Source organism: Coptis chinensis, chromosome 3 (genome assembly GCF_015680905.1).
Source record: "Coptis chinensis isolate HL-2020 chromosome 3, ASM1568090v1, whole genome shotgun sequence".
NCBI classification, from domain to species: domain Eukaryota; kingdom Viridiplantae; phylum Streptophyta; class Magnoliopsida; order Ranunculales; family Ranunculaceae; genus Coptis; species Coptis chinensis.
Window position 1 is genome coordinate 24977729 of NC_141458.1, and position 26242 is coordinate 25003970.

Consider the following 26242-nt stretch of genomic DNA (forward strand, 5'->3'; position numbering starts at 1 on the left):
GGTGTGAGCAGGTGAACTGGACCGCGCACTGTGGGGGGCTCATCGCTACTAGGGAGCCTGGGAGGTAGCAGAGGGAGAGCTCCCCGCTGGTGATGGACGACATTGTTGTCGTGGTTCGTGAACCTCATTTGAAGAGGAAAGCTGGTCCGTCTGACACTAGGCCTGGTAAAAGTGACAGGGTGGAGAGTGGTCGACCTGCCCCTGTGGTTGAGCGAATTGGTGGGCGTCTTTGTCTGCTCATAGGTCAAGGCCTGCGCCCGATCTGGGCAGCTTGGATCTAGAGGCTTTTAAGGCCAGTCAAAGTCAGCCCACTGCCCCTGGTGCACACATCCTGGCTGTGAGGGTGAGAGTTCCCAGTAAGTCTAGTGGGAAAGTTGTGATGAGTCAGGACGACACTACACCATAAAAGGTGTTTACTAACGGCCATAATTGTTACTAATATTTTTATTAACGCTTATATCCGTTAGCTCTGGGGCGTCACTATCACTTGCATGAAATTTAGTAACGGATATATCCGTTACTAAAATTAATTTTGGTAATGGATATATCTGTTACTAAAATTATTTGTAACGCTTATCTTGTATGTATATTTCGTTAATTTCTTGGTCTTTGTCACAGTTATAAGCGTTACTAACGTCAATGAGCAATTTTGAACATATATTTCTAACAGATTTGTAACGGATATAGCCATTACAATATGAAAATTATTTTCAAAAAAAATATAGTATATACTAGCCCAGTTTGTTTTGGGCTTCCTGCTAACCTGCCACCTAAACTTTTACATTAAAAAAAAAATGAACTCCATTCATCATAACACTTTTGAACTTGGCAATAGTACAAGACTTCGAAAAAAAACTCAATTCTTCAAAACACTTATGCCATTCCAAACACAAATTGCACCAACTCCATCATTCAAATCTTAAAACAAATGTATCTAATTGATTACAAATACCAACTCTTAACTAAACAAAAAATTGTTACTGATCCATTTGATACCGAAAAATCAACCATATACATATCTAATTAACTACAATTAAACCTAATATGTCGAACCCAAAACTTCATTTCTTTATCTTACATGTTTATGCTGGTGAGGCTTACCTTATAACACCTGCAAATTGTATAAAAAGAAAGAGAAAGGAATCTAGTATAAATGACATTACCTGCATGAAGTAAAAAATAAGATAAGCTATACTACAAAAAAAAAAAAAAAAAAAAAATGAATAAACCAATAAAAATAAGTCGAGCTGCTAGAAAAAGAAAAACCAATATGGAAACGGTGCATATAAAGGGCGGCAACTACAAACATACATAAAATATATATAATATGCTAAGTAGGTGAAATTGTGATCAACTTAACTGGTACTATCCAATGGTACTATATGTCTTGAACTTTATATTATGTAAACCTCACATCCTAATACCTAAATATTACCTAAATATTGTGAAGTACATATGAAATATACAAATACATCATGGACACCAAAATAAAGGGAAGAAATTTACCTTATCAAAACACATGATATAAATCTCTATCATTTGACAAAGATGGACAGAAAATGTTTTCTTGTCACTACTTTCACAATTTCTTCAAAACCTATCCAAAAGAGATAGAACATTCAGACACAGACAACGTAAAATGCAATTAAGTTGAGACAAACAGGAACATGTGAAACCAAAAACTAATTGAAGTAAGGCTGAACATAACTATGGTAAGATCTGCTAGTAAAAGGAAATGTTCCAAAAACAACCAAAGAGAAAAGACAATTGAATAAATGCATGTTATGCGAGACCTAACTTGGTATATTGGTACTAAATCAAATTCAACAAACAAGGGTAGGTAGATCGACGTGTCTAATGAAAACAATACTTTCAAAGGTGAGTTGATATTTCTAATGTATCTTAGAGCAATGTTGTTGAACCTATATTTGGACCAAGACGCTAATATAAATTAAACACGAATAAAGTTGAGTGGTGTGCTATTCAACTTCAAATTTTGTAAACCTTGCAAGCATCAAACTAGAATGTTGCTACTAACATAGAAAATATGAAAAACTTAAATAAAACTAAAAGAATGGGTCTGCTCACTCATCCTAATGGCATCCTCAATGTCATCGAACTCACAAATCAAAATAGCTAGAAGAACTATTTTCCTTCAAACAACAATGTGTCAAACAAAAGGACATGCATTAATTCCGATTGTTATGCCCTTTTTAGTTGAAACTTAACTACTCAAGTGTTAGAGACCAGAGTTCTAATTCATACAACCCTCCAAATGACTTCCCTAAACTTTGTAATGAAACTTGTCATAAAAATGGAGCCTAAGACTAGTATGAATCTAAACAACATCAATCAGCACAACAAAATTAATACATTATTAACAGGAAAAAGAACTAATAGCAACAAAAGAAAATCCAAACTGTTCTATGAAAGGCAACGCGTACCAGGCATGTAGAAGACCACTAGAGTAAAGAAGTGAATGGACATCACCATGGCCATGAGGTTTAGTCTATCAAAAGCAAATAACACAGAAAACAAAATAGTAAGATTAAAGAAGATTACTGAATATATCTCAAAGCAATCTTTATATATATATAATAGCAGTCCCTTTTCCTGCTCTCTGAGGGTGTCCACGTAGGCTAATTTTAAGTACCCTTTTTACTCACGAGAAATCAGGAGAGGAAAAAAAAAACCCCCCAAAAAAAGGAGAGAAAAAAGGAATTATATATGAGTCCCCCACAAATACGATTCTATACCCCACGGTCCCCCCTCCACTTCCCCCAAAACCTTCTTTCTCTACTTCTAAATTCACGTAGAAAAGCACAACTAAAACTCTAAGACCACATTTGAATCCCTCCTAGAAGCAAAGGAATTTGGATCCGATTGCTTCATATGAATCATACAATCATATTTCACTTCTTTTACATTTTTTTTTTTTACTTCTATCGGATCAAAGTTTCAAATTCAGCACTTATCAATGCCTTTATGACAGAGTTGGAAGTGATACACCTGTCACCGCAGGTTATTCTTTAATTATTTTGAAACTTCTTACCCCGACTCCTTCAGTTTTTGGTCAATCATTGAACTCTTGAGGTTCTTTTGCGGTGTGATTATGATCGCCTACAGCTATCAACCAATCCATTTATGGAGAGGAATGTAGAGTTTTTGATTGAATGCATGGATGATCCACAATGGAACAACAAAAGGTTAGTGCTTTCTCTTTCTTTTTTTTTTTTTTTATACTAGCGTATAGTTTTCCTTATCTGAAAACCATGGCGAGGGAAATTATTTATTTGGTTGTTTTTCGGTTTCAATTCTATTACCAAACCTTTCACGTCGCCAAGCCCAAAGAAAGAATCATGGCTTCAAAAGAGGAGATAATTCATGGACACACTGAAAACTGTTTTAACTAACGTTGTTTTCTGAACTTATAAATACCTTCATTTCCCTTCTTAAATGCATGGGCCAAGAACATGACACGTAAAGCTGCAGGACAAGAACCATTGCCTGAAGAGGACCCTACCAATCCCATCTTTAAGCCAGTTCCTGAGCCATCACGGTTGGATAGCTATCTCATAACAATAATCAAATGCAGTGTAAGAGGTGAAGTCTGTGTACTCAAAAAATTCATTGCACTCAAAAGTCTGCACACTCATCTCTGCAGCACCAGAAATTAACTTACTGTTAGGCAAAGCCAAAGTCAATATCCAGAGAGAAATATAGGAATCGTAGAAAACTTCGTAAGGGATCAAAGTCAGGTGCTTCAATGACATGTGGTGGTTGTCAAGGATCTGGTATGAAGGTTTCAATTAGACACCTTGGCCCATTTATGATTCAGCAGATGCAGCTAGCATCCTTGCAATGAGTGCAAAGGCACTAGAGAGTCCATCAATGAATAGGGACCTCTGTTCTCAATGCAAAGCAGGTTGAAAAGGGTTGTACTGTAGAAAAAGTAGGTGGAAGTACAGGTTGAAAATGGAACGCAAAATGGGCAGAAGATAACCTTCCTTAGTGAAGTTGATGAAGCGGTAGTTTATTTTTTGAATTTCCTACGAATGTATTCTTCATTTATTTTTTATTGGTTGATTGATTTTTAAGTTTGTTTGATATAGGTGTACAGAAGGAAAGAATGGGTTGATTTTTAACAGTGAATGCATAGTGTCATGGAGAATGCCTTTTTGAGACGTTTGATTCTAATGTGTGCACAGGTAATTAATAATCTGCTCTTAATAATCATTTTCTTTTATCTAATTTATCTTCTCAATTTTGATGCTGCATTTTAGTTCTGTAATTATCGTATTATCTATTTCAATTGTTCGCAAGTAATAATAACCCAAAAAAATAGAAAACAAACCTTTCTTCAAAACAAACCCGAAACCTCAAAACTTTCCATTCTTCTCTCAAAACATCTAGCATCTCTCTCACTCGAGCTCCATTCTTCTTCTTTGGCATCTTCTGCGCGAATTTTATGTGCTTCTTTCAACCAAGATAATAGGTTATTAATAATTAACATGTTATTATGTATTGACTGAATATGGTATCGTATTGATTGAATTGTTATTTTTATTTGGAAAAATTGATCAGTGGGGTTTTATTATGAAACTGGAAGGCGTTGTTGTCAAAGTGATAACTCAAATTTCATCATTCAATTTTTAATTATTAATTTGCATGCTTTTTATTTTATTTTTTTGTTACTAGCGGTTGGAGCATTTAGTATTATAGAGGTGCTATTTAGTTCAAGTTTTCTTGCCACAGTAAGAGCAGGGGAGCAAGAATATGCAAAGTTCCTCAATCGTTATTGTTACTTATGGATTATGTTTTGTTACACCAGGCACTTAACGTGTTCTAATCAAACTGCAACAACCATTAGTTTTTCTGGAATCCAGGAAATAGTCACTCAATATTAAAAACTAGTTTAAATAGGGGTAGTTTCTTTCAACTTTAAGTGCTCGCTTCGATACAAATCTTATATATGCCTGCAATAGCCCTATATTCCATAAGATAGTTCTGTCTTTAAGTACAATGGAAGTACAAACTGAAAAAAATAACAACCTATGGCCATATATCAATTGCCATATTCTGTTTTTGAGTACAATCTTTGGAACAACATTGTTAAATCTTGCAGAATATGCATCAAAAGCTGGGAAAGATGAATTTGAAGCTAGCGTGTCTCTGACTCGCGAGTGGTGTCGCTGAGCCTCATCCTTCTATATACGTATGAGACTCCTGATATATTTATTGTTTTTTTTTCATGACTGTGTTTCTCCAGTTTTCTATTATGACATTGTTCTTTATTTTTTGGTAGTTATTTTTCAGGTTATTGGAACTAAGAACAACACAAGAAAATTCTGAGACAGTGCAGAGAGCAGTATCACTAATTCCATTATCTCCCAGGTCAGAAGCGCTCTCATCAGAGAAAGATGAACTTTTGGCTCTTAAAGCAGGTCTGAGAAAAGTGAACATTCTCAAAAATTATGTATCTACTCGAAGGGTAAAGAAGACAGTTCGCAGACCTCACGTATCCGTTTGACACAGATTCCCTTGATGATAGCGAGGAAGGGGAGTTGGAGGACAGCAATGATGAGTCTAATCTTCGGAAGTCATTTAGTTATGGCATTTTGGCCTATGCAAATTTTGCTGGTGGATCATATTACTCTGATATGAGAATTAATGGAGACTCCGAGGATTTGATTTACTACAGCCATCGCAAACCAGATGTTGGTAGTTTGCCTATTGAGTATTCAACAACATTAGTCCCTGAGCAGTCACTTTTGCAGAATTCAAAGAGAAGCTTTCTTTTGTAGAGGAAAAGGAAACTAAGCTTCAGATCTCCTGAAGCGAAAGGCGAACCACTGTTAAAGAAAGCATATGGAGAAGAAGGTGGGAATGACATATTCTGATGAGTCTTTAGCCCTTGGGGTAACCATCTATTTACTTTAGTTATATGATTTTTTTTAATATACTATTAAATGTAAAACTTACTTGAAAGTGAAGATAACAAATTTCATAAAAATCGGAACTGATAGATATGAAACCAATGTTTTTCAAGTGATTTTGCAATTCTTGGCAATGGGGACTGGAGTTATTGGCATGTTTTTTCCCTTGCGATTGGTGATTGCATTAGCTTTAGCTCTCACTCATATTGTTTGCCCTGGGGATTGCATAAACATTGCTCGCTGTATTATCCAACAATAGCAAATCAGGTAAGCTATAGTTAGTAATATATAAGACACATTCTGATTCTATTTTCTACTTGGCTTTGTAATGTATGGGATATAATCTAGATTTATAATAGGTATAGGCGATGGAACTTTCCTACATTTGGTGTAGACTGCACGAGTAAACACTGTGAGAGATCTCCTCCTAACCAGAAATATCAAATCTCTGAATCTTGCCCTCTGATGGTACTTCAGTTTCATGACCAAAACCAGGTACATTTTGACCCCTCACAGTTTTTTTACACTTGACCAATGATGCTTGGGCCAATAGGAAAATTAGTTATGTGAGTATTTGTGATGAGTCTTTAAGTAAGTACGGGACTAATGGTTTTATGTCACAATATGCTGCTCTCCTTTGTTACTATATTGACCTCATTTGGTTGGAAGTGGGTTGTAGTTTTATCTTTCGTCTTAGCATAAAAATGAAACCACTAGGTATTAGCAGGTGTGTGTATTGATTTTACATTATATTGTCCACGTCTATGACCAAGTCATGAAAGCTTTCAAATGTATGTTATTATTAGTTGTTGTAAGGAACATCTGGGTTTGACCTTGCTATATTTTCAAGTTCTTTTGTTAACCCATAGGAATAACTTATTCTGGACCATGCTGAACTCCTCAAACTAGAATTTTTCGGAAGAAAACAAGTACAACAACACTTGGGGTGGCTATTAGGCACCACTTGGGCTATATTTTTAGCCTACACCTTATAGTGTCAAGTTGCTATAACTAAATTTTGGTGGATGAAAAGTTAAGTGAATCACATTGATTAATCTATTTCGTGAGGTTTTACAAGTAAAAACAAAGGATGTGCCAATTGTTTGTCTATTACTATTGTTTTACAAAGTCGAACATCGTTAAACAAGCAATTCAAGTAATAAGCTCTAATTTGGTGTAGCTATTTCCGCTTTTAAAGTAAGTGGTGATAGAGTCTTGGGTGGTCTGACTTTTTTTCGTTTGTTCAAGCAACTCTATCAGTTTATGTATGTGTACGCGTGTGGGTATTGGAGAAGAACATTTTAATAGTGTTTGTTTGGATCATGCTAAAATTGTGATTATTAGTTCCGATATTGACTGCCCTTAGAATTAAAAACAGCCCCTACTATTGCTCTTCTCTGTTAGAAACTGATACTTAAGAATTTGATGATTAATTAGGATCCAACTATAACCCAAAAAGAATTCCGATTGGCATATAATAACTTACCCAAAACAAAAACCTTCCTTAAAAAATCCGCGATTGATCTTCTCTTCAGCACTTTCTTCCTGATCGAAAGGATTTTGTCACACTATCTATTGCTGATCGAAAATATGAGATTTCTTTTATGAACTTTAAGGCTGTCAGTAGCATGCATTTGACCTTGATGATATGCACAATGGGCATTCGGATTATACCACCTAGGCAAAGGATCAGGAACAGGCCTGTGCTCCAACAAAGTTAGCAACCCCTTTCGAGGAGTTGAGGTAGAATTACACTCATTGGTTGATTGAGGGGAGTGAAATTCCTCTCGGGCCTAACCTGATTTTTATTTGGGACTTGAGCTGATTGTTTTTAGTATGATGCTCCAAATTTAAGATGGTATCAATCAGATCGGGCTATTTTAGTATCTGGCCCAAGGACCTATGTTTTCCATGTCACCAACTAAAAGTGGTCCACCTGAAGGGGCATGTTGAGATATATTGTCTGTGGTTCCACAAGCCTTGCGTCATAGTGTGTGGTTCCACAAGCCTTGAGTCGGATGCTCACATTTAAGATACTGTTAAAGCAAGCTATTGTTTTCGACTGTGGTAAACTTTTGTATGCTTTAAAAGTTTGAAGTTTAAACATGCTAGAGCTGCTTATTTCACTAATCCTACTAATATTTTTGACTAATTTGTGTTGTATTGAGCAAAGTTCTTTCTTCAGATAATTTCTTCACAATATATCTTTATGTTCTTGCTTGCTTTGATACTTAGTACTTTGAAATTTGCAGACCAAAATTCTCCCAGCTAAGTATATAATGAAAACAGATGATGATGCTTTTGTCAGAATTGAAGAAATTCTATCTAGGCTCGGGAAAAAGACTTCTAATTCTCTCTTGTATGGTCTCATATATTTTGTGTCATCATCACAAGATAGAGATAGAGACAAAGAAATGGTATATCATCAAAGTGAGGTATCTTTCTATGTTAAATCTCTTCAAAGAAAATTGTAGGAAATATATGCACTAGAAATGTTTTTCAAAGGTTGGTTCTTTCTACAGGAGGGGCCTCATGCATCATTTCCACCATGGGCTCATGGTCCGGGATATATTCTCTCACGGGACATTGCAAAATCAGCAGTGAGGTATCTTTCTATGTTAAATCTCTTCAAAGAAAATTGTAGGAAATATATGCACTAGAAATGTTTTTCAAAGGTTGGTTCTTTCTACAGGAGGGGCCTCATGCATCATTTCCACCATGGGCTCATGGTCCGGGATATATTCTCTCACGGGACATTGCAAAATTCATCGTTCAAGGCCACCAACAAAGAACTCTAAAGGTATCTATTCACATAATCAAGTTTCTTCTCAATACAAAGATTCTGGGATTAGCACCTTTGTACAACTTTAAAACCTGTATTAGTTTAAATTACCAAATGGGAAGGCAAAATTAAGATTTTCAACAGAAATGCACGTAACAGATCTAAGATGTAGGCTTCTAAGAAGTACCCACTTATAATTCCATCTTATACTGCACATATTTTGATGAGCTGTATTTCTTTTTAATCTAGCCCAATATGAGACTATTGGTTCCTTCCTCTAACCTTTTTCTCAACTGATGTGAAAATTTTCATTTTTTAGCTCTTCAAACTTGAAGATGTAGCAATGGGCATTTGGATTGAACAGTTTAAGTAGAGTGGTCAAGGCATACATTACATCAATAATGATCGGTTTTATAATACTGGGTGTGAATCAGATTATATTCTCGCACATTACCAAAACCCAAGAATGATGTTATGCCTCTGGGAGAAGCTACAAAAAGAACATCAGGCTCACTGTTGTGACCAAACGTATTTTTTAGCAGGTGTCAGCTAACTTACTTAGGTTGAAGTGCCTACCAGAGAACTGGGTGCAAAGCTACCAAAAACTAGATATTCATTTTATAAGAAGATCCTGAACCTTGATGTTGAACTCAACTCCCTGACAAGGGTAGAAACTCGAAATAGTTTTAGGACTTCCTGATGGCTTGGACTTCCATATGAATGAGCAGTGTCTTGCATATGAAGTGTATCCAAAGAGGTTAAAACAACAACAGTACAGGAAACAAGACAAGCATTGGATTAATAATCATAGTCATATATCTATGTACATATGAATTTGGTTGGGTTCATTCAAACTTTTTATTTTAATTAGTACAAGTATGTGTTACAAGTTATTCTAATTTTTTGGCAAAATTGATTTATTGTCGAGGGATTTGGGGATAATGTTATCTGCGTGTTGGGAAAAATATTAAATAGGGCCGTGTGAGTATTAGGATAAAATATTTCACCACATTGAGGTGCATGAAGGGCACTACATGAGGTGTATGAAGGGCACTACATGTTCAGCTCAAAATTACTTCTGTGTTTATAATGGTATATTCATATTTTTAATTTAATTTAATTTAAATTTTTTATATTTATATTGGAATGCGTTGCTATGTATTTTGATATGAGTTGCATCAATTCATCATTATCATGCTTGATTATAAGTTAGTGATTTTTTCAAATGTTATATAGTTTTACACTTTGGTAATCCTGAAGTTTCAAAATGATACTCACACACCGTCAAGCAATATAATTAAACTTATTATATCCAACCAATAAAAAATATTTTACTCCTATCTATCAAATGTAATGGTAACTACGACTACATAGTATTTGTCTTCCAGCTATTTACAAAGTTCTTGAAAATTGCTTTCAATTGAATCTTTGCTTTGACTTGAGTAAAAGTTACCGAAAAATATAATTTACATATCTCATACATAGCTTTACATTTTTATAATTTTTTTTTCAAAATAAAAATTAATCATATAAAAACACCCGTTCGTAGGACGGATTTGAAAACTAGTATATATAATAGCAGTCTTTTTTGCTGAGCTATGAGGGTGTCCACGTCTATAAATTTTAAGTACCATGTTTACTCACGAGAAATTAGGAGAAACCCCGCTATTTAAACTCCGCAAAGTGAACAAACCTAAACCTAAAAAACCCCTTGATTTAAACTAAAAACCCCACGAAAAGTTGAACCTTTCTTCCCCGTCCATCACTTCTATAAAAAAAAAAGGGGGTTTGAATTATCTGTTCTTCCCAGCATATATTAGACAAAATCGAATTTAAATAATAAGCGAGGGACTCTCTTCAAATCAGTCTCTTAATAAGAAAATCACTTCGTTGAGCTTTCTCTATTTGAGACCCAGGTATTGGTTAATACTCCTCAAGGCATATTAGAGATATCTTCAGGATTGCTTGGGAGGCACAATATCTACAATATCGTTGTTGCTGTAGCAGTTGGAATTGTTGTGGGAGCACCATTGGAAGGCATTGTTCGAGGTATTGAGGAGGTCGATTCAGTTCCAGGAAGGTGTGAATTGATAGATGAAGAATAGGCATTTGGAGTTATTGTAGACTATGCACATACTCCCGATGCTTTGTCTAGACTACTTGACACAGAGGGGGAGTTGAGCCCATTAGTCTATTAATAAGAATATTTTTCTGTTTGCAAATCAAAATTTTCAGAGTTGATTGGGACGGAAAAGAGGAGCTAATCGATGGCAGATCTGTGGTTTTGCCGATCTCTTGCAAATAGAATAAGGTAAGAAAGATATTGTCGCATACAATGTGATTTTCTATCTTTGTTGAAATCTTTCATGTGTATTTATATGATGTATTTGATATTTTATTATTTTGGAACATTGTTGCTTTGAGGTTCATCTATGCAATGGCTTATTATCTATGCTATTTAAGATTTGTGGTCTAAACCATTGAATGAAGTAGATTGGGAAGACAAGTAGTTTGGATTAATTTGTTAGATCTGTCACCAAATACATGTTCAACTATGACCAAATTTGTGGAACGCGTGCTTTTTGTTAAGGTTAGAATTGATATGTGATATCTCAACATATTCGATCACTTGTATAGAAGTACCCCGCAATACGGATACCCATTGAATGCACGCGTTGTTGTTATATTCTCTATTTGTTAATAACTATGTTACAAGGACTCGCCATATTTTAAAAATAAACTGTGACGGATCCATGTGTTCGCGTTGGACACTTCTCGGACACATTGTATGTGAGATTCCTCAGGTTTTTATATATCACCGTCTCGCATATGGACACACCTATCCGTGTCATTGTAACTTCGGTTAATAATAATCTTCAAATTATATCTTACCGTCAAAAGGGAATTCCAACTGCGTGTAAGAAGCAATGCTTTGACATTGAATTTTGATTGATATGTAGTGTCAGTTTCTTTGTTTGTATAATACACATGATAATGCATTGATTCCTTTTCATTGTAAAACTTGCTGCTGATGATTAAAAAACCAACATTGTTTCGTTCTCTTTTATGAGATGCACTTCCGGCCATCATCTTACAAACATGCAGTTGTTGAGCCTGTTTTTGTATCCAAATGGATAGTAAGAAGTTCATGCAGTTGGTTGAAGAGAAAAAGAAGCTCACTTGAAATGGGAACAAAAGCTTGAAGCCACTATAAAGGCAAAAGCTGATCGTGAAGCAAAGGAGGCAAAGCTGAGAGCTGTTAAACATAAGAAAAGAAGATCTATGTCTGATTCTGATGATGATAGAAGTGACAGCAGTGGTAGGGAAAGAAGGCTGAAGAAAAGGGCCCACAAGAAGTACCGAAAACATAGTCATTCAGACTCTTCATCCCACTGTGAGAAGGGAAAGGATAAGAAGTCAAGGCGAAAGCTTAAGAAATGCTCATCAAGTTCAGGTAATGACAACAGTAATGATGGTTATGAGAGTGACTCACAGGAAGGTCAGAGGAGAAAGAAGCGAGTCTGGAAGAAAAGTCACAAAGATTGGGTTTTGAGATCAAACTCTCTTTGGACTTTCCAAGTGATCATGTTGAAGGCATGACCAAATATGGTTGCACCAGAAGAGGAAGCACAGACATCAGGTCTCAAGATCTGATTCTAGCCTTTCATATTATACCAGTAATCACGACGGCCGGGGATGGGAAAAGAAAGAGACATGGATCAAGAGATCAAGACAGCACAAAAGAAGACAGTCTACTGATTCAGACACATCAAGTGATGATGGTGAGGATGTGTCAAGGGATACTCATAAAAGAAGGCATCACAATAGGAGGTAGAAGCACCAGTTTTCTCTTCTTTTCGAGACTTACAGCTGTCGATGGAAGATGGAAAAGGTGGTGGTATTTTGATGAAGGATTTTTTTAGTTGTAATTCTTCCAATAATGACGGCTTATAGTTCTTGGCTTCTTAAAAATGGGATTTCTCTCTCTTTGGTTTTTGAAGTTCTCTTTCTCTTGAACTATTAGTGAAGCAGAGTGTTTGTTTGTACGATGTGAAACAGAGAAGCATACATGTTAACACTGCTGCTTTAAGGTAATACAAAGCAAGAATTTGTTGAATGTAACATGGAATAGGTGCCAAAGGGAATTCTCTTCTGGGTCCATTATATGGAGACCCATCATATTATAGGTTTCCTTTTTTCTTTTCTCTTGCATTTTCCTTCTTAATTAGGACATTATTAACTAAAACTCAGCCAAATGTATTAGACAGAACATATAAATTTTCATCGTTTTTCTTAGAAGTAGTCAAGTAGATAAAGTAATTGGTTTATAATAGGGAATAAGTCAAAAGGAAGAGAATGACCTTTACCAAGGGAAAATAAAGAAAATGATCATCCAAAAATGGAGTGTATTAAGAAATGTTAACTGTGGCCGCAAGGCCAGCAGATCCCAGGTTACCATGTCTCTCCAAGCCATTTATGGTACAAGTCTCCTGTGGGCATGATCTTGATCCGTAGTATCTTGGAAAATGACAAAGAATTCGACTTAGCACCCTTCTTTATGTACCATTTGTTTTCTCTATTTTGTAGGCAAATGCCATCCTAAGAAAACTATAACAACAACATTCCTTGATAGTAAAAGAAAACATGAGCTTTGTTGTAAAAATGAACACATCACAGTTGTTAAAACGCTAAAGAAAGTTGGGAATTACTGGAGGCCATATTTTATGACAACTCCGCATTGCCAAGGAATGCGCTTTTTCCAACTTTAACAGAGATTTTAAGGTGTTTCTCGATAAAGACAATGGACTTAAAAAAGTAAATTAAATAAATGAAAGGTGGATGAGAATCCATATCCAAGTTCTTGCATATTAGGAATTTCGCATAACAAGATAACAAGTCTAAACTCTTGAGGTTTTAATGGGTGAAATACTGAAATTAACGATGGGTTTATTTCTCTTCTTCACTTCTTCCCCACAACGAATCTCCGCCACTCTAAACCTTTTTTTATTATTTAGAGAAAAACAATCAAAAAATCCCAACAAACAAATAAAATAATTCTACAGGCAGCAAGTTTAACATAGCAAACCAAGGCGAACGAAAATGTAAGTTATTTCTATGCGCATTTATCTTTTTCCCATATTCCTTCAAAACATTTTATCTTTGTATTTTCTCATTTGAATCTATTTTAATTTACTGAAATATAACTGAAAGTCAATAACTTTTATCTTTTATCTTTTTTCGGCACAAGAATTGAAAATTTTGTTTATATCTTTGCCAATTAAGAGATAGATTAGTGGAAGAAAATAAAACCATACATACTTTGCTTACTTAGCTCATCTGAGTCTGTTTTTGGGAACTATTTGTTTTCTTTTTGACTTGGTTCGCCTATTTTGGAACCAAATATTTACCTTTAATGATTGTCTTATACGTTGGAATCAAGAAAATGGGGGCAAATGCAAAGTGCGAGCTTAGCTTTGCTCATTCTACTAATTTTTGTAGGTTAATTAATTTGCACCTTGAAATCGTTTTTTAAATTGAACCCAATCTAAATGATAATTTTTTTCTATATCGATTTTTATTGAGCTTTGTATGCTATTTTAAATTGTCAATTTGGCACCATAAGCGTCATCGAATCATTTATCTGTATCTCCAGGGGTTAATATAAATTACTTGCGGTTTTTCATTGTTTTAGCGCATTCCAGTTATCTTTTGATGAAATTGTACGTTGTTGCTTGCCATCAAAATCAAAATATTCTATTGCATACTTGCATTAAAGAGTGTAATGAAGTTGGATATTCTCATTGTATATTTGCGTTAAACAGTTGCATAATGTTTCTTACAGAAATATATACAGTAGCAGATGAAGTTGGATAGACTAAAGTTTTACGTATATCCAACCTTTTAGTGTTGCATGTGTTTGTTTTTATTGTATTGCACAAAATCATTTTTATAATATTCTTCTTGATGTGCCGAACGCATAACTGTTTCCTCAAAAGTGATGAGCTCTTATAGTTAATTTCCTTTAGTCAATGAAGTTTTCATTTGCTACTATGTTTCGATAAGCATTATATAATTGTATGATATTAAAGAAACCTAACAGGTCTTAATCATTTTTATTCTCATTTTCATTTGAATGTAGTCTGGCATGAATGCAAGAGACGAAGGACAAGCAACTTGAAGTTATAAGGATCATATTCGAAATCTCATTATGTAAACTTATAGTCACATTTTGATGTAAGGTGTATCCATCCAATTTTATTTTAATCGTGTTTTTCGAGACTTTTTTCGGTTTTAGACAAGCTTAAAACTTAATGATTACTTTCACTGATTTTTGTATGTACAGACCATATAGTCAGTTGATTGCAATGGTGCAATTCTACAAGGAATTAATGAGTCAATTGTTAAGGTAACTACGTGAAATTTATTTTTTCAAACACCATGATTAGCGCATTAGCTGAAGTATATTAGATTATAAGGCTGCATTTGCATAGCATACTGAAGATTTTTAATCTCCTTATACCACTACCAATGTTTTTACTAAAGTTGGAATGTTTGTTCATTAGTTATTTGGTACGGGTTTTCATATACATATCTTACATGGAATTGAGCACCTTACATCGTTGAATGTTTCACTTCCTCTCAAAATTTGTTTTCTCTAATTGTTTCATTTGATAATGTTATAAATTTTTTCTTTTCACTTTTAACTTCATTCCCATCTTATGAAATTGCAATAGATTAGTTTTAGGTGGCACTACCACATGATTACTATTGTTGCGTGCATCACGACTAAATGTGTTTGGTTAGGTTGCCAAATATTCTTGGAACTAGATATATATTAGCACATGAACTGACAACTTCGGGTGCTACGAGGTACTTATATTCCTTGATATAATCACTTTTGAGCTGGTAGTTTGTAGTATTCATATAAGCTATAATCATAGGTAATACTTTCCACAGAGTATAGATGAAATGGGCAATGTAGAAGTTGACGAGTATGGAGAATAAAAACAGATCAGCCTATCATCACTTGGCTCCACTGAACAAGTGGCTGGTTGCAAGACAACAATCTCATTGATTAATGTTTATTAATTGGCATAATCTAAGGCAATACTTCTCTGATGTAACTGTAATTCGATTCATTGATTAAAATGAATATTTGGAAACTGAAGTTAAATTAGTAGGTTCGTATAGTCATAGTCCATGAACAGTTTGCAAATTGAGGTTTGATTGAGCGTAAAGTGTTCTAACCCTTGATGACTTTTTGCTCGATTGGTTTAGTTAATTAGTTTGAAGTGTTGAGTGCTTTTTTTTTTAAAACATTTGGTTGTTATTGACATTGAATTCATTAAACATTAGGCTTGAAGAGCCAAAATGTTATTGCATTGCCTCTCTATATTACTAGTTAATGAACCTCAACTTCTACTATCTTTCTTTATTTACAAAAGTATTTGATATATTGCATGTATATAAGATTATGAGAAAAGAGCATGTTGATGGAAAACTAATTAAGTGATTCCCGATTTAATAATCCTAAGGGTATTCAATATTGATGATAAAGAGAACGATAGAGTCGCAGACACAACGCTTGATTTAATATGTCATATACTGCACGAGCCAGGTTGTTGTTACCTTAGACAATTTGCAGGAATTGGGATTTTAGAATTTATAATTTTTGATATGTTGCTTGCAGGTGTGACAAAAAAACTAGAGGGAAATCCTAAGGGTGTTACTGATATGTTGGGGTTTGTATGATTTCTAAAAGAATTCACTGGAAGGAGGGGCTCCAAGCATTCCATTAACTAGGTGATGAATGTAATAAATTATGTTTTTTTCAATCATGGTTTATGAACATATTTTCCTAAAGGTATTTTTAGTTTCCAAGAATTCTAACACTTTTCAATTGAGGTAATTTTTTTTCTCCTTATTGAAGATTAGTAGTATTTATGTTGTTATGCCGATCGTCAATGCAATTCTAACTTTCCATGCCATTTCCATCATAAAGGTAAATGATTCCAATAATTTAGTTTATTCTCCAATTTTCTTTAACCTGCTAAATGCATTTTGTTTCTCGAAGTAATTGTTCAAAAATAAGCTACATATAGAATTTCATACATAGACAATGTACTAGACCATGCATAGCATGCCCTATGATGAAGGAAAGTTCGTAGTAATTAAGTTCACTAGCTACAAGACTACACTATTGAGATCTCCTTTGGGTGAAAACTTCAAAAGTGTTCCAGAAGTAAATTCCTAGGCAACCTAAGGATTCGGGGTTAAGACAACTTCTAGGGACATGGTAATTTATGTATAGTGAATCACTAGATATGAAAGATACAATAGTCGACTTTGGAAAGTAATAAGAAAACTTGGTCTAATTTCATTTCATTCCTTATCCTTAGCTCATTATACAAGTTTGGATTGTAAACGGGATTGAAACTCATAGGTCATGGGCAGACAGGCTTCCAAGATGAGGCTCTTAGTAATTAACTATTTGTCTTTATGAGTTTTTTGTTTCTTTCTTCGTTCTAAATATTTAATCACTTGATTTTGCTTTCATTCTCATTAGATTCCTCACTTCATAGGTTCTGTTGTATCTACTACATGCTTCCATTAGCCATGTACTCCTCTCTGGCCCTTCACTACTTGGTTATTTAACATTAATTTTAAGATGAAGGAGGCTTCACTTTACATATTTGAGGAGATTATTATAGTGCCACCAAAAGTCGTCTTGGCGACACTTTCTACTAATTTATTGAGGTATTTTTTTTTTAATCTTTCATTAAACTTATTCTCTCTCTCTCTCTGCGTGCTTTTGTTTAGTAAGATGTGATAGTTAATGATTTGGACTAATGGTACCAGTTAATACTAACTCAAACTATAGTTTAAACTATTCCTCTTGCAACGTCAGACATGTGTGGTAAATATATCCAATTCAAGCGATTTCGAAATTTTTGGACAATTTTTGCTTTTGTTCTATTGGCCATGTCATACCCATATTACAAAATTTATATTCGTTCATTTGGGATTTTGGTTTCTCTTTTACTCAAAATCAGGTATGACTCCTTTACTTTATTTATACTCTTCTTCTTTTGTTCATTTTTACCAATTTTAATAGTGTTATGAACTTTTATTCGTATGAATAATTTTAGAGTTTTGTTAAATTTTATAAAAGTGGATAGTGGATAGCTTTCACAGAAACTCTTTTGCTGAAACTTCCCAGTTTCAAGTTGATTACCCTGAACACTACCCTATGGAGCACTGCATGCCCCCCTCCCTCCTTTTTTTTTAGCTATGGGTTATGGTTTTCCTAATGACATTTTTGCCTGAAAACATACTTCAATCCCACCTGTTGCTCTGCATCCATTCATTATGGCAATGATCATATGTGTTTTGAACTTTTGGTAAGCTTTTATGGTTTGTGCACTAATAATTTCGTGCTATTTGATTTTCTCCTAACAATCAAATGCAATGTATTCAGCATTCTATAAAAATTGGGAAGTTTTTAGTTTAATTTTCAAGTGTTGATTAAGCTAATTGGAAATGAAACTATGTAGAATTGTGGGTATATTGATTTAACAGGTAAGTTCCCATTACGGAAAACTTGCAGTAGGTTACTTAGTGCTTAGTGTTCATTGCAATTTGATAATATGTTACTGTTATGAATATATGTAGTTGTATTGCTTATGTTAAGAAGACAACACATGTCAAGAAATTGAGTGAATGACTCAATCTATAAAATATGTGTGTTTGATCCATATTACCGGGGAAGGTATTGAAAAGGGAGTTGGAAACCACCGCACCAGTCGTGTACTAGAACCACAATGAGAGATGCTCAGCAGATGGTTAGTTGAATTGGACATTGCTGATACTCAAGTGACATAAGGTAAGATCTATTCCAACTATGCTGATTTATTTATGTTTGGGAAACCTTGAGATGCTTCTTTTCAAACTTCATTTTATGACTTTGAATTGCATTGCGTCTCAAATATTAGACTCTCCAATTGTTCTTCTATCAAGAAATCTTAAATAGTTATTTATACAAATATGACTCTAAAGGCAACCAGGTTTTGCATATATGTACCACATTCACATCCACTATTCTCTAAATTGCCAGCAGGAACCATACACCGAAAGAATAGAACCAGTACACCATAATACAATGTCGCCTCAAACCCAAAAGATGAGAGACTTACCTACCTAGACTTCTAGAATCCACTATTTTGCTTCTTACCTATGCGTTATGACTCTTAATTATTGTGTTGTCTGAATAATGTATCGCTCTAAGAGAATAACATACATACAATGTTTTATATGACTATACATTTGGACAAGATAAATGGTATTAGAGCATGGTGAACGGTACTTTAATTTATAGTTGATTAGTTTGAATGATGACTTTATTCATATACATTCCATGCAAATAATATAATGCGTGTCTTGGAAATTTTAGTACGCAAACTTGATTCTGGACTATATTCTTCAATCGTGTGTGTGCAAAATTGGGAAAGAGTTCAATTGGAAGTTGACGTCTTGGTATGCAAATATTGTTGCATTTCTTTTGCAGGTGTAGAAAATTATTATTGAGTAGTATAGTAACATTGTGAAAATATAAAGTGAAATAATCTGGCCTGGCAATTAGATGCATCATCCATGTGTGGAAGCTTTTGTTAATATTTCCCACCATTTCATAGGCACACCATGTTGTTACTTTCCAATCACCTTGCCTCAAATTTTATACAATCCAGTGTAGTGGGAAGAAGCAAACAAATAGTTCTAAACTTTTTGGAATCACGCTTTTTTTTCAGGTTCCCCGCCTTTAAATGTTGAAGCCTAGGATAGAGTACTTGAGCTGGATGGAGATAGATCTTATGTAGTTGATCGTGCCTAAGTCATGGAAAACAGGAAGGAGGACTTTGAAGTTTGAATGATCTTATTTCTTTACAGGTTTGATAGCTCTCAATTGTATCCATAAGTTTGTCTTACAGTTTAGTCAGTTACATGTAGTATTAGTTTCACTACTGCACCTTAACATAAGTATGGAGTTGCCTCACCATGTTGGAATTTAGGAAGTTACTCATATGATTGAAACTCTTTTAATTTCCTCTCAAATCAATACTAGCAAACTGCTTTAAGAACACTTTTGAAATTTGTAAACATAATTTGACTTAATTTAATGAGCTTTTGGGAAGATGATCTCCAAAGTGTTGTTCAAATTGGTTTCTTTCTCTTTTTTTTAATAGAAATTTAGTGGTAGCAAACAATAATCGAGGCAGGTTTTATAATGAAGTTGCTTACCTACCAAATCATTGTGAAAACTACAGTGATTTAATTGGTAAGCAATGCTTCACATTTACCACATCGATAATTTGTAATTCTTAGCATTAACTAAGATCAATTACTGTAGTGTCAAAAGTTCAATCTTGAGTTCTTTGATATCAATTTCTATAGACAGGATACATTTTTAGTGGGGGCTACCATGGCGCATAAATGGAAAAATTCCTTAACATTCTGAAGCTATAGCTACACGCTTCAAAGACATAACCAATCTTACACATAGGTTTAATTTAATGTACATAACCATTGACAAATCGAAACGTCATTATATCCTCTTATGCCATGGCTGGCAAACCTTTCAAAGCATATTCTATTTTACCTTTTGTTTGAAGGAATTGCTCTTTTCTATTTTTTGAAGCATCATTTTTCCTGATAATCTTTTCAGCAAGTTTGAAAAAGACTCAAATAGTGATCAATCTGCTAACCAAAAGACTGAATAGAGGCTCAGAGGTTGTAATCAGATGGCTCTAACAAGTGTGATGACCAAATTCATACTTATCATTGTGTGACAGAAGCTCACTGGAAGTCACAACATAATTACGGATACTGACAAGTATCATTGGTCCTTCATAGTATAGGCATTATATTGGTCTCTTACAATTCTTTACAAGAATCCTTCATAATACTACAATACATCTCTGGTGTTGTACTTTTGGTTTTTGGTATTTGTTTGTTTCAATTACTAATTCCTACACTCTTAGAAGTAGGAGATCTACTAATATTCATTGGATTTCATTTTTTTTTTTTTTTTTTTTTCCGTTCATGTAGTGAAATGTTTGTTGGATCCACCTGTATATTACCTATTGAAAATCCTTACAAACATTTCGTATGAGTATGATCATGAGGCAGGGGATGCACACTAAGACCAGAAGATTAACAGCTTCATGTATAACCCAAAAACTATTTAGTTATAAAATTTTTAAAATCTTTTACTGCCTAATTTATTTTTCAATTTTCTAAACTGCATAAACATCACCTTTCGAGTGAACCAATTAAGATACTAAGGTATAAAGCTCATAGGAGGTTCAATATATGGAGCAAGAATGCTAAAAAGAATGTCTTGCGAACCAATTAAGCTACTAAGGTATAATGCTTTCGGAGGAGGTTCAATATATAGAAGCAAGTAATGCTAAAAAGAATGTGCAACTCGGATCGTAATGACCAAAAAAAAAACTATGCAAGGTGACTAGGTATATGTTTGTGTAACACTTTTCACTTGCAGTAAGCATGAAACCAAAACTGATGTTGATAGCAAAGATGAAATCAAACCCATGTTGGTAGCAATCGAGAGCAATATTTATTTAGTCATACTATAAGTTGTCATTGTTCATTTTTTTGACTTTCAAGCAAATATCATAACAAATAGAAACAACACATGTTGTTGGTTAGCTTAGGCTTCTCAATTAGTGACCAAAAAGAAAACTATGCAAGGTGACTAGGTATATGTTTGTGTAACACTTTTCACTTGCAATAAGCATGAAACCAAAACTGATGTTGGTAGCAGCATGAAATCGAAACTGATGTTGGTAGAAAACAAGAGCAATATTTATTGAGTCATACTATAAGTTGTCATTGTTCATTTTTTTTACTTTCAAGCAAATATCATAACAAATAGAAACAACACATGTTGTTGGTTAGCTTAGGCTTCTCAATTAGTCAGCGCATCAATGTTTTCATAACTAACTTAGCACTATCAAAAAAGAAAAAAAAAAAAAAATGATTAGATGGTATTATTATTAAGCAAAAATTTAACATAAATCAAATATTTTATTAAGCCGGATAATGATCAAATGGGCTATCTTAGTTTATATATACACTTTTTAAAATTATTTATAGATTTTGATTTATATTTCGAATAACATATTGTTCATCCTAGAGAAGGTGATTTAACCACTTGGGTAATATTAAAAGGCGCCTATATAAATGTTAGCTATACACGAAATTTTGATTAGTTATTACTACCAATATTCACCCTTCCATGTATGAGGATAAATGTACATAATTCACAATACTATTCCGTTTTTTGCAGGTTACATGATAAATCCTCCAGGTTGTGTATTAAAAAAAACACTCATTCAATTGGCTTCTCATACTTAGAACCAACTTTTTAGTTTCACTATTTATATATCGATTATTGCCACCACGGTGTCTATAACACCTCTTCAGTTTGACTTTTTTAATTAGATATTCAAAAAAATCAAACATAGAAAATCTTTCTTTGTTATCAAAAGCATACTCATTTGCCAACCAAATATCATTTGAAGAATTAAAAAACATCATAAATTTACAAGCACGATGCCTACAAAACAAAAAAATTGAGACAAAAACATTAGTAAAAAATAAAACTTGACTTTAGTATAAACTTTGATAAAAATAAACAGATAAAAAAAAATCAACTTACTCTTCCATTGAGAAAAATATTCCAAGAGAACCAATAAAATAATAATAAAAAATACATATAAGACATGGGAAAAAACTTTACTAAAATTTGACAAGGACTTCAAACAAAGCATTCTTCAAATGTAAAGAAATCTCTAATAACTAGAAACATTCAGTATATCAAAATCACTAATAATATGATATGATTTAAAAATCCAAATACAACTACAGCTATATTGTATACAAACTTTCACTCAATGAATAAAGCATAGAAAGCGTAAGTAGCGGTTTAATGTATATAAAGCATAGCATACTTAAGTATGCTTAACTAACGATAGCAAATTAGGAAACTATAAATAACGAGAGCGAGATCAAGGGATATTAGGAAAATTAAAAGTTACCTTTGAGAGCGACTGAATTAACTTTTCACTTAAGTCAACTGAAGATAGATACTCAAGATTCAAGAGATAGGTTGCTTGGATAAGAGTGCGAAAACACGTCGGTAAATTAGAGATACAAGTGGTGAAAATGACACCACGTGTTAAGTAAAGTAATGGGCCCAAAATTTGGACATCTTAATACGGCCCATTCATACAAAAAAACAGTATTTTAGTCCATAGCCAAAAAGTTTGACATTTTAATACACTATAAGGCCCATTGATATACAAAAAAAAAACAGTCTAACAAATTATTGGTGCTGGGAACTTTGATAAATTAATTTACTGTATGAGTTTCAATATAGTTTGGAAGTAAGATTTTTTATACATAATAATAAAATGAAATAACGTATATAATTCGGTGAACAGGTTCCATTTAAATGAGTAATTTACCTAATTATTTTTGTCATTGATTGAATGCCCATTGATTTTGTTAAATAAACGGGTTCTATTACATATATGAATTTACATAATTATTCTTTTTGGCACTATAATTATGATAAGATTCATTGTTTGTGTGGGCGCTGGATTAGAAAATTTAATTTTTTGAATGTTGTATTGTTGTTGTTTTGAGAGGGCAACTGGCCTGTTAACATATCATCATGTTGGTAGAAGCTACAACGTGGCTACTCCCGCTCTATGTTAGGCATCTTTTGATGGGTTATTCAATCTACTCACGGACTCACCGAGTATTGAATGGAAAAGTACGATATTAAATCATTACAATATTTTAAAGCTAACACTTTTTGGTACATAATAATTCGATAAAAAAGAATTAAAAAAAAAATCAATTATATGAAAACGATCCCCGTTATGTGAAGGGTGCCAATTTATGTAATTTAAGTAAATAATTTAAAAATAAAAATAATTATTTTTTCACAAAATGTGAACTGAACATGTTTCGCCTATGAATTAAAGTGTAAATTAGGGAAAAAATGACTGGTTGTCAAAATATAAACAATTAAAAAGTGTCGTCGACAGTTAAACTTTAAGAGTTCAATGACTTTTCCAATTTGAATTTGTGCATGAAAGAAAGATAGACTCTACTTTTAAATTTTAGGATTTGTCAATGGTTTGGTCATAAATCAAATTAATTATGTTTTCGAGCTATTTTTCCCTTTTATTAATACTATATTATTATGCCTAAATGCCCTTTCTACGAATCAGTACAGTATTCTATAGTTAATTTTTTTTTGATACATAATAATTTAAAAAATATTAAAAATAATCAAATCAATTTTATCAAAACAGTCCCCGTTCGTTGAACGGGCTCAAAAACTAGTTGTAGTATTGGATACACAACTATATATGTAATCATAAAAGCCTGTAGTACTGCCAGGATTCATAGACAACATGAAAGAATACTGATGCCATCCACAAATTTTGGAAAAATCCAACACAAGTTTAGTATTCATAATTAAGTATCACGGCCACAGAGTCCACACAACAAACATAAAGATATTACCTGAATTATGTATTTATTTTTGGGGTCAATGGCAAGCCTAACATCATTATCATCTAGGCAAGCTACCTTCTCCTGCAATGAGCATGCAGAGAACAAAGATAGTTAAGCATTTTGGAGATTGGAAATTATCAGCTTCTATGAACTTAATAATATTAACAAACCTGCTTAAGAAGCTTCACTTGTTCAGGCTTCATTCCAAAATAAGCATTTGTCTCTAGGAGCTCTAGAGTATGTGCATGTGTGTCATCCAATGTCATTATCACAAAAGGAATATGAGTTTCACATTGACCTACATTAATAACCGAAAGATTAGCAGAATGTAATCCAAGATGTCAATTCTTATATACTGATGAAAAGATGTTTTAAGGACCCCATAAACATCGAAACAATGGCCATATATATCTATAGCAAGAACATACCCATTGGCAATCGAATAAAATAGGGAGAGACAGAGAGTTCATTTTAAGAGGTAAAAGATTTTCATAGACAAGAGCCATTACAATACTCTAGCTAGAATAACAATATACATCTTTAAATAATGTCACAATACAGCACCAAGAAAGTATGTTGCATACAATATAAAACAGACCCATGGTTTCAGACCTGTAACAGGCATCGAAAGCAAAATGCAAAACAGTTGCATCAGTGTCAAATTTGAGCCTTACTATACATAATCTTAGCAAGTCATATTTTTCCAATTTTCACGCCCTTTTCGCTGGTGGTGCGAGGCTATGGGTTAAAATTGATGAGCCTACAACCCTTGTTAATTGCATACATAGAACCCAAATTTTAGAACCCTAACTTTTTCAAAACCTTAACACCAATGAAATTGAAGATATACAAATGGAATTGAAGATACGAACCTGTGAAATTGAAGCTTGTACCGGCCAATGATAACCTCTAGCTACTGAGTGCGTTGGTATAGTGTAGAATGTTAGCAAGAGAAAATAGGTTTACCGTTTACCACCCAAAAGAGACAGAAAGGTAAGGATAAACAATTATTTTCATAATATTCAAACTTTATTTGATTCACATTCTTTCACACTATTAATTAAACAAACCCTGTATATGATTGAAGTAACTCGTATACTTTCAAGGGGTTTGAGACCCCTATGGTCGCACAACACAAAAACCCCACCCTTCAACTCAAACACTTCAATTTATTTCTTACACATCGTGCTTCTTCAAGTATAGGCATCAATTTTTTACCTTTTTGCTATAGAAACGAAGACAACAGGTTTTCTTGCACAAAAAAAAAAAAAAAAAAAAAAAAAAGAACAGCAGATGGAATTGAAGAAAAAAACGTACCTCAAATTTCAAAGATACCTCCTTTAAGCTAAGGGCTCCTACACAGTTAGGTATGCTCCTGTAGTTTCCAAATTGAAAAACCCCAAAAGAAATGCAAATAGAATTTGCGCTCAAACAAACCAGAAGATGGGTGAAGTGTCTATCGGGTAAACTCATTTTTTTTTGTAGTGTCGGGAGAGTGAGAGAGAAAACATACATGGTTTGTTTTCTTCTTCCTTGGCGAGGGTTTTACAGAGGAGAAGGGGGAAGTGCTTGATGGAGGCTTGAAGAGAGAGACGAGAATGGGAAATCATCGGGCACAATTTTTTTCTATTTAATTTAACGAGTATGCGAACCGTGCTACGCATCGGTGTTTTTTCAAATCTTTAAACCTGTCGCTCTAACATCTCTCTAATAGTATGATTTTTTGAATTCTAGTTATAATCTAAAAAAATAATATAAAAATATTAGGAGGGGTTGAATATAATTTGAGTGACGTAAATGAGATTTTTAAAATTATTTTAAATAATATGAAACTAATTCTAATTTCAATAAAGTGAGAGAGTTTTTGATAAATTGTTTAAAAAGGAGGGAGCTGATTAGAATAATTAAATGAGGTGGT

At 33.7% G+C, this 26242-nt stretch overlaps 1 protein-coding gene, 1 long non-coding RNA gene and 1 pseudogene across 7 annotated transcripts; 2 read left to right on the top strand and 1 right to left on the bottom strand.

Moving 5' to 3' along the window:
- Positions 1–901: 901 nt before the first annotated feature.
- LOC147508807 (UDP-sugar pyrophosphorylase-like) lies at positions 902–25907 on the bottom strand. Of its 5 annotated transcripts, XM_086599175.1 has the most exons (7): positions 25642–25907; positions 25197–25240; positions 24495–24622; positions 24334–24405; positions 2445–2509; positions 1507–1597; positions 902–1111 (listed from the first exon to the last, which is right to left on the bottom strand). In XM_086599175.1, the coding sequence occupies exons 3-6, from the start codon at positions 24588–24590 to the stop codon at positions 1591–1593; spliced, it is 240 nt and encodes a 79-aa protein (XP_086455301.1). In that variant the 5' UTR covers positions 24591–24622; positions 25197–25240; positions 25642–25907; the 3' UTR covers positions 902–1111; positions 1507–1590. The 5 variants fall into 5 exon arrangements, with proteins under 5 accessions (XP_086455301.1, XP_086455299.1, XP_086455302.1 ...); XM_086599173.1 differs by having other exon boundaries at positions 24495–25240; XM_086599176.1 differs by lacking the exon at positions 25642–25907 and having other exon boundaries at positions 25197–25576.
- On the top strand, positions 3474–6042 carry LOC147508808 (uncharacterized; annotated as a pseudogene). The gene is made up of 3 exons (XR_015217471.1): positions 3474–3559; positions 5185–5215; positions 5306–6042. The product of XR_015217471.1 is annotated as an uncharacterized LOC147508808 (transcript).
- On the top strand, positions 8457–9768 carry LOC147508809 (uncharacterized). The gene is made up of 3 exons (XR_015216445.1): positions 8457–8541; positions 8629–8736; positions 9038–9768. It is a non-coding gene; the product is annotated as an uncharacterized LOC147508809 (long non-coding RNA).
- Positions 25908–26242: the final 335 nt, after the last annotated feature.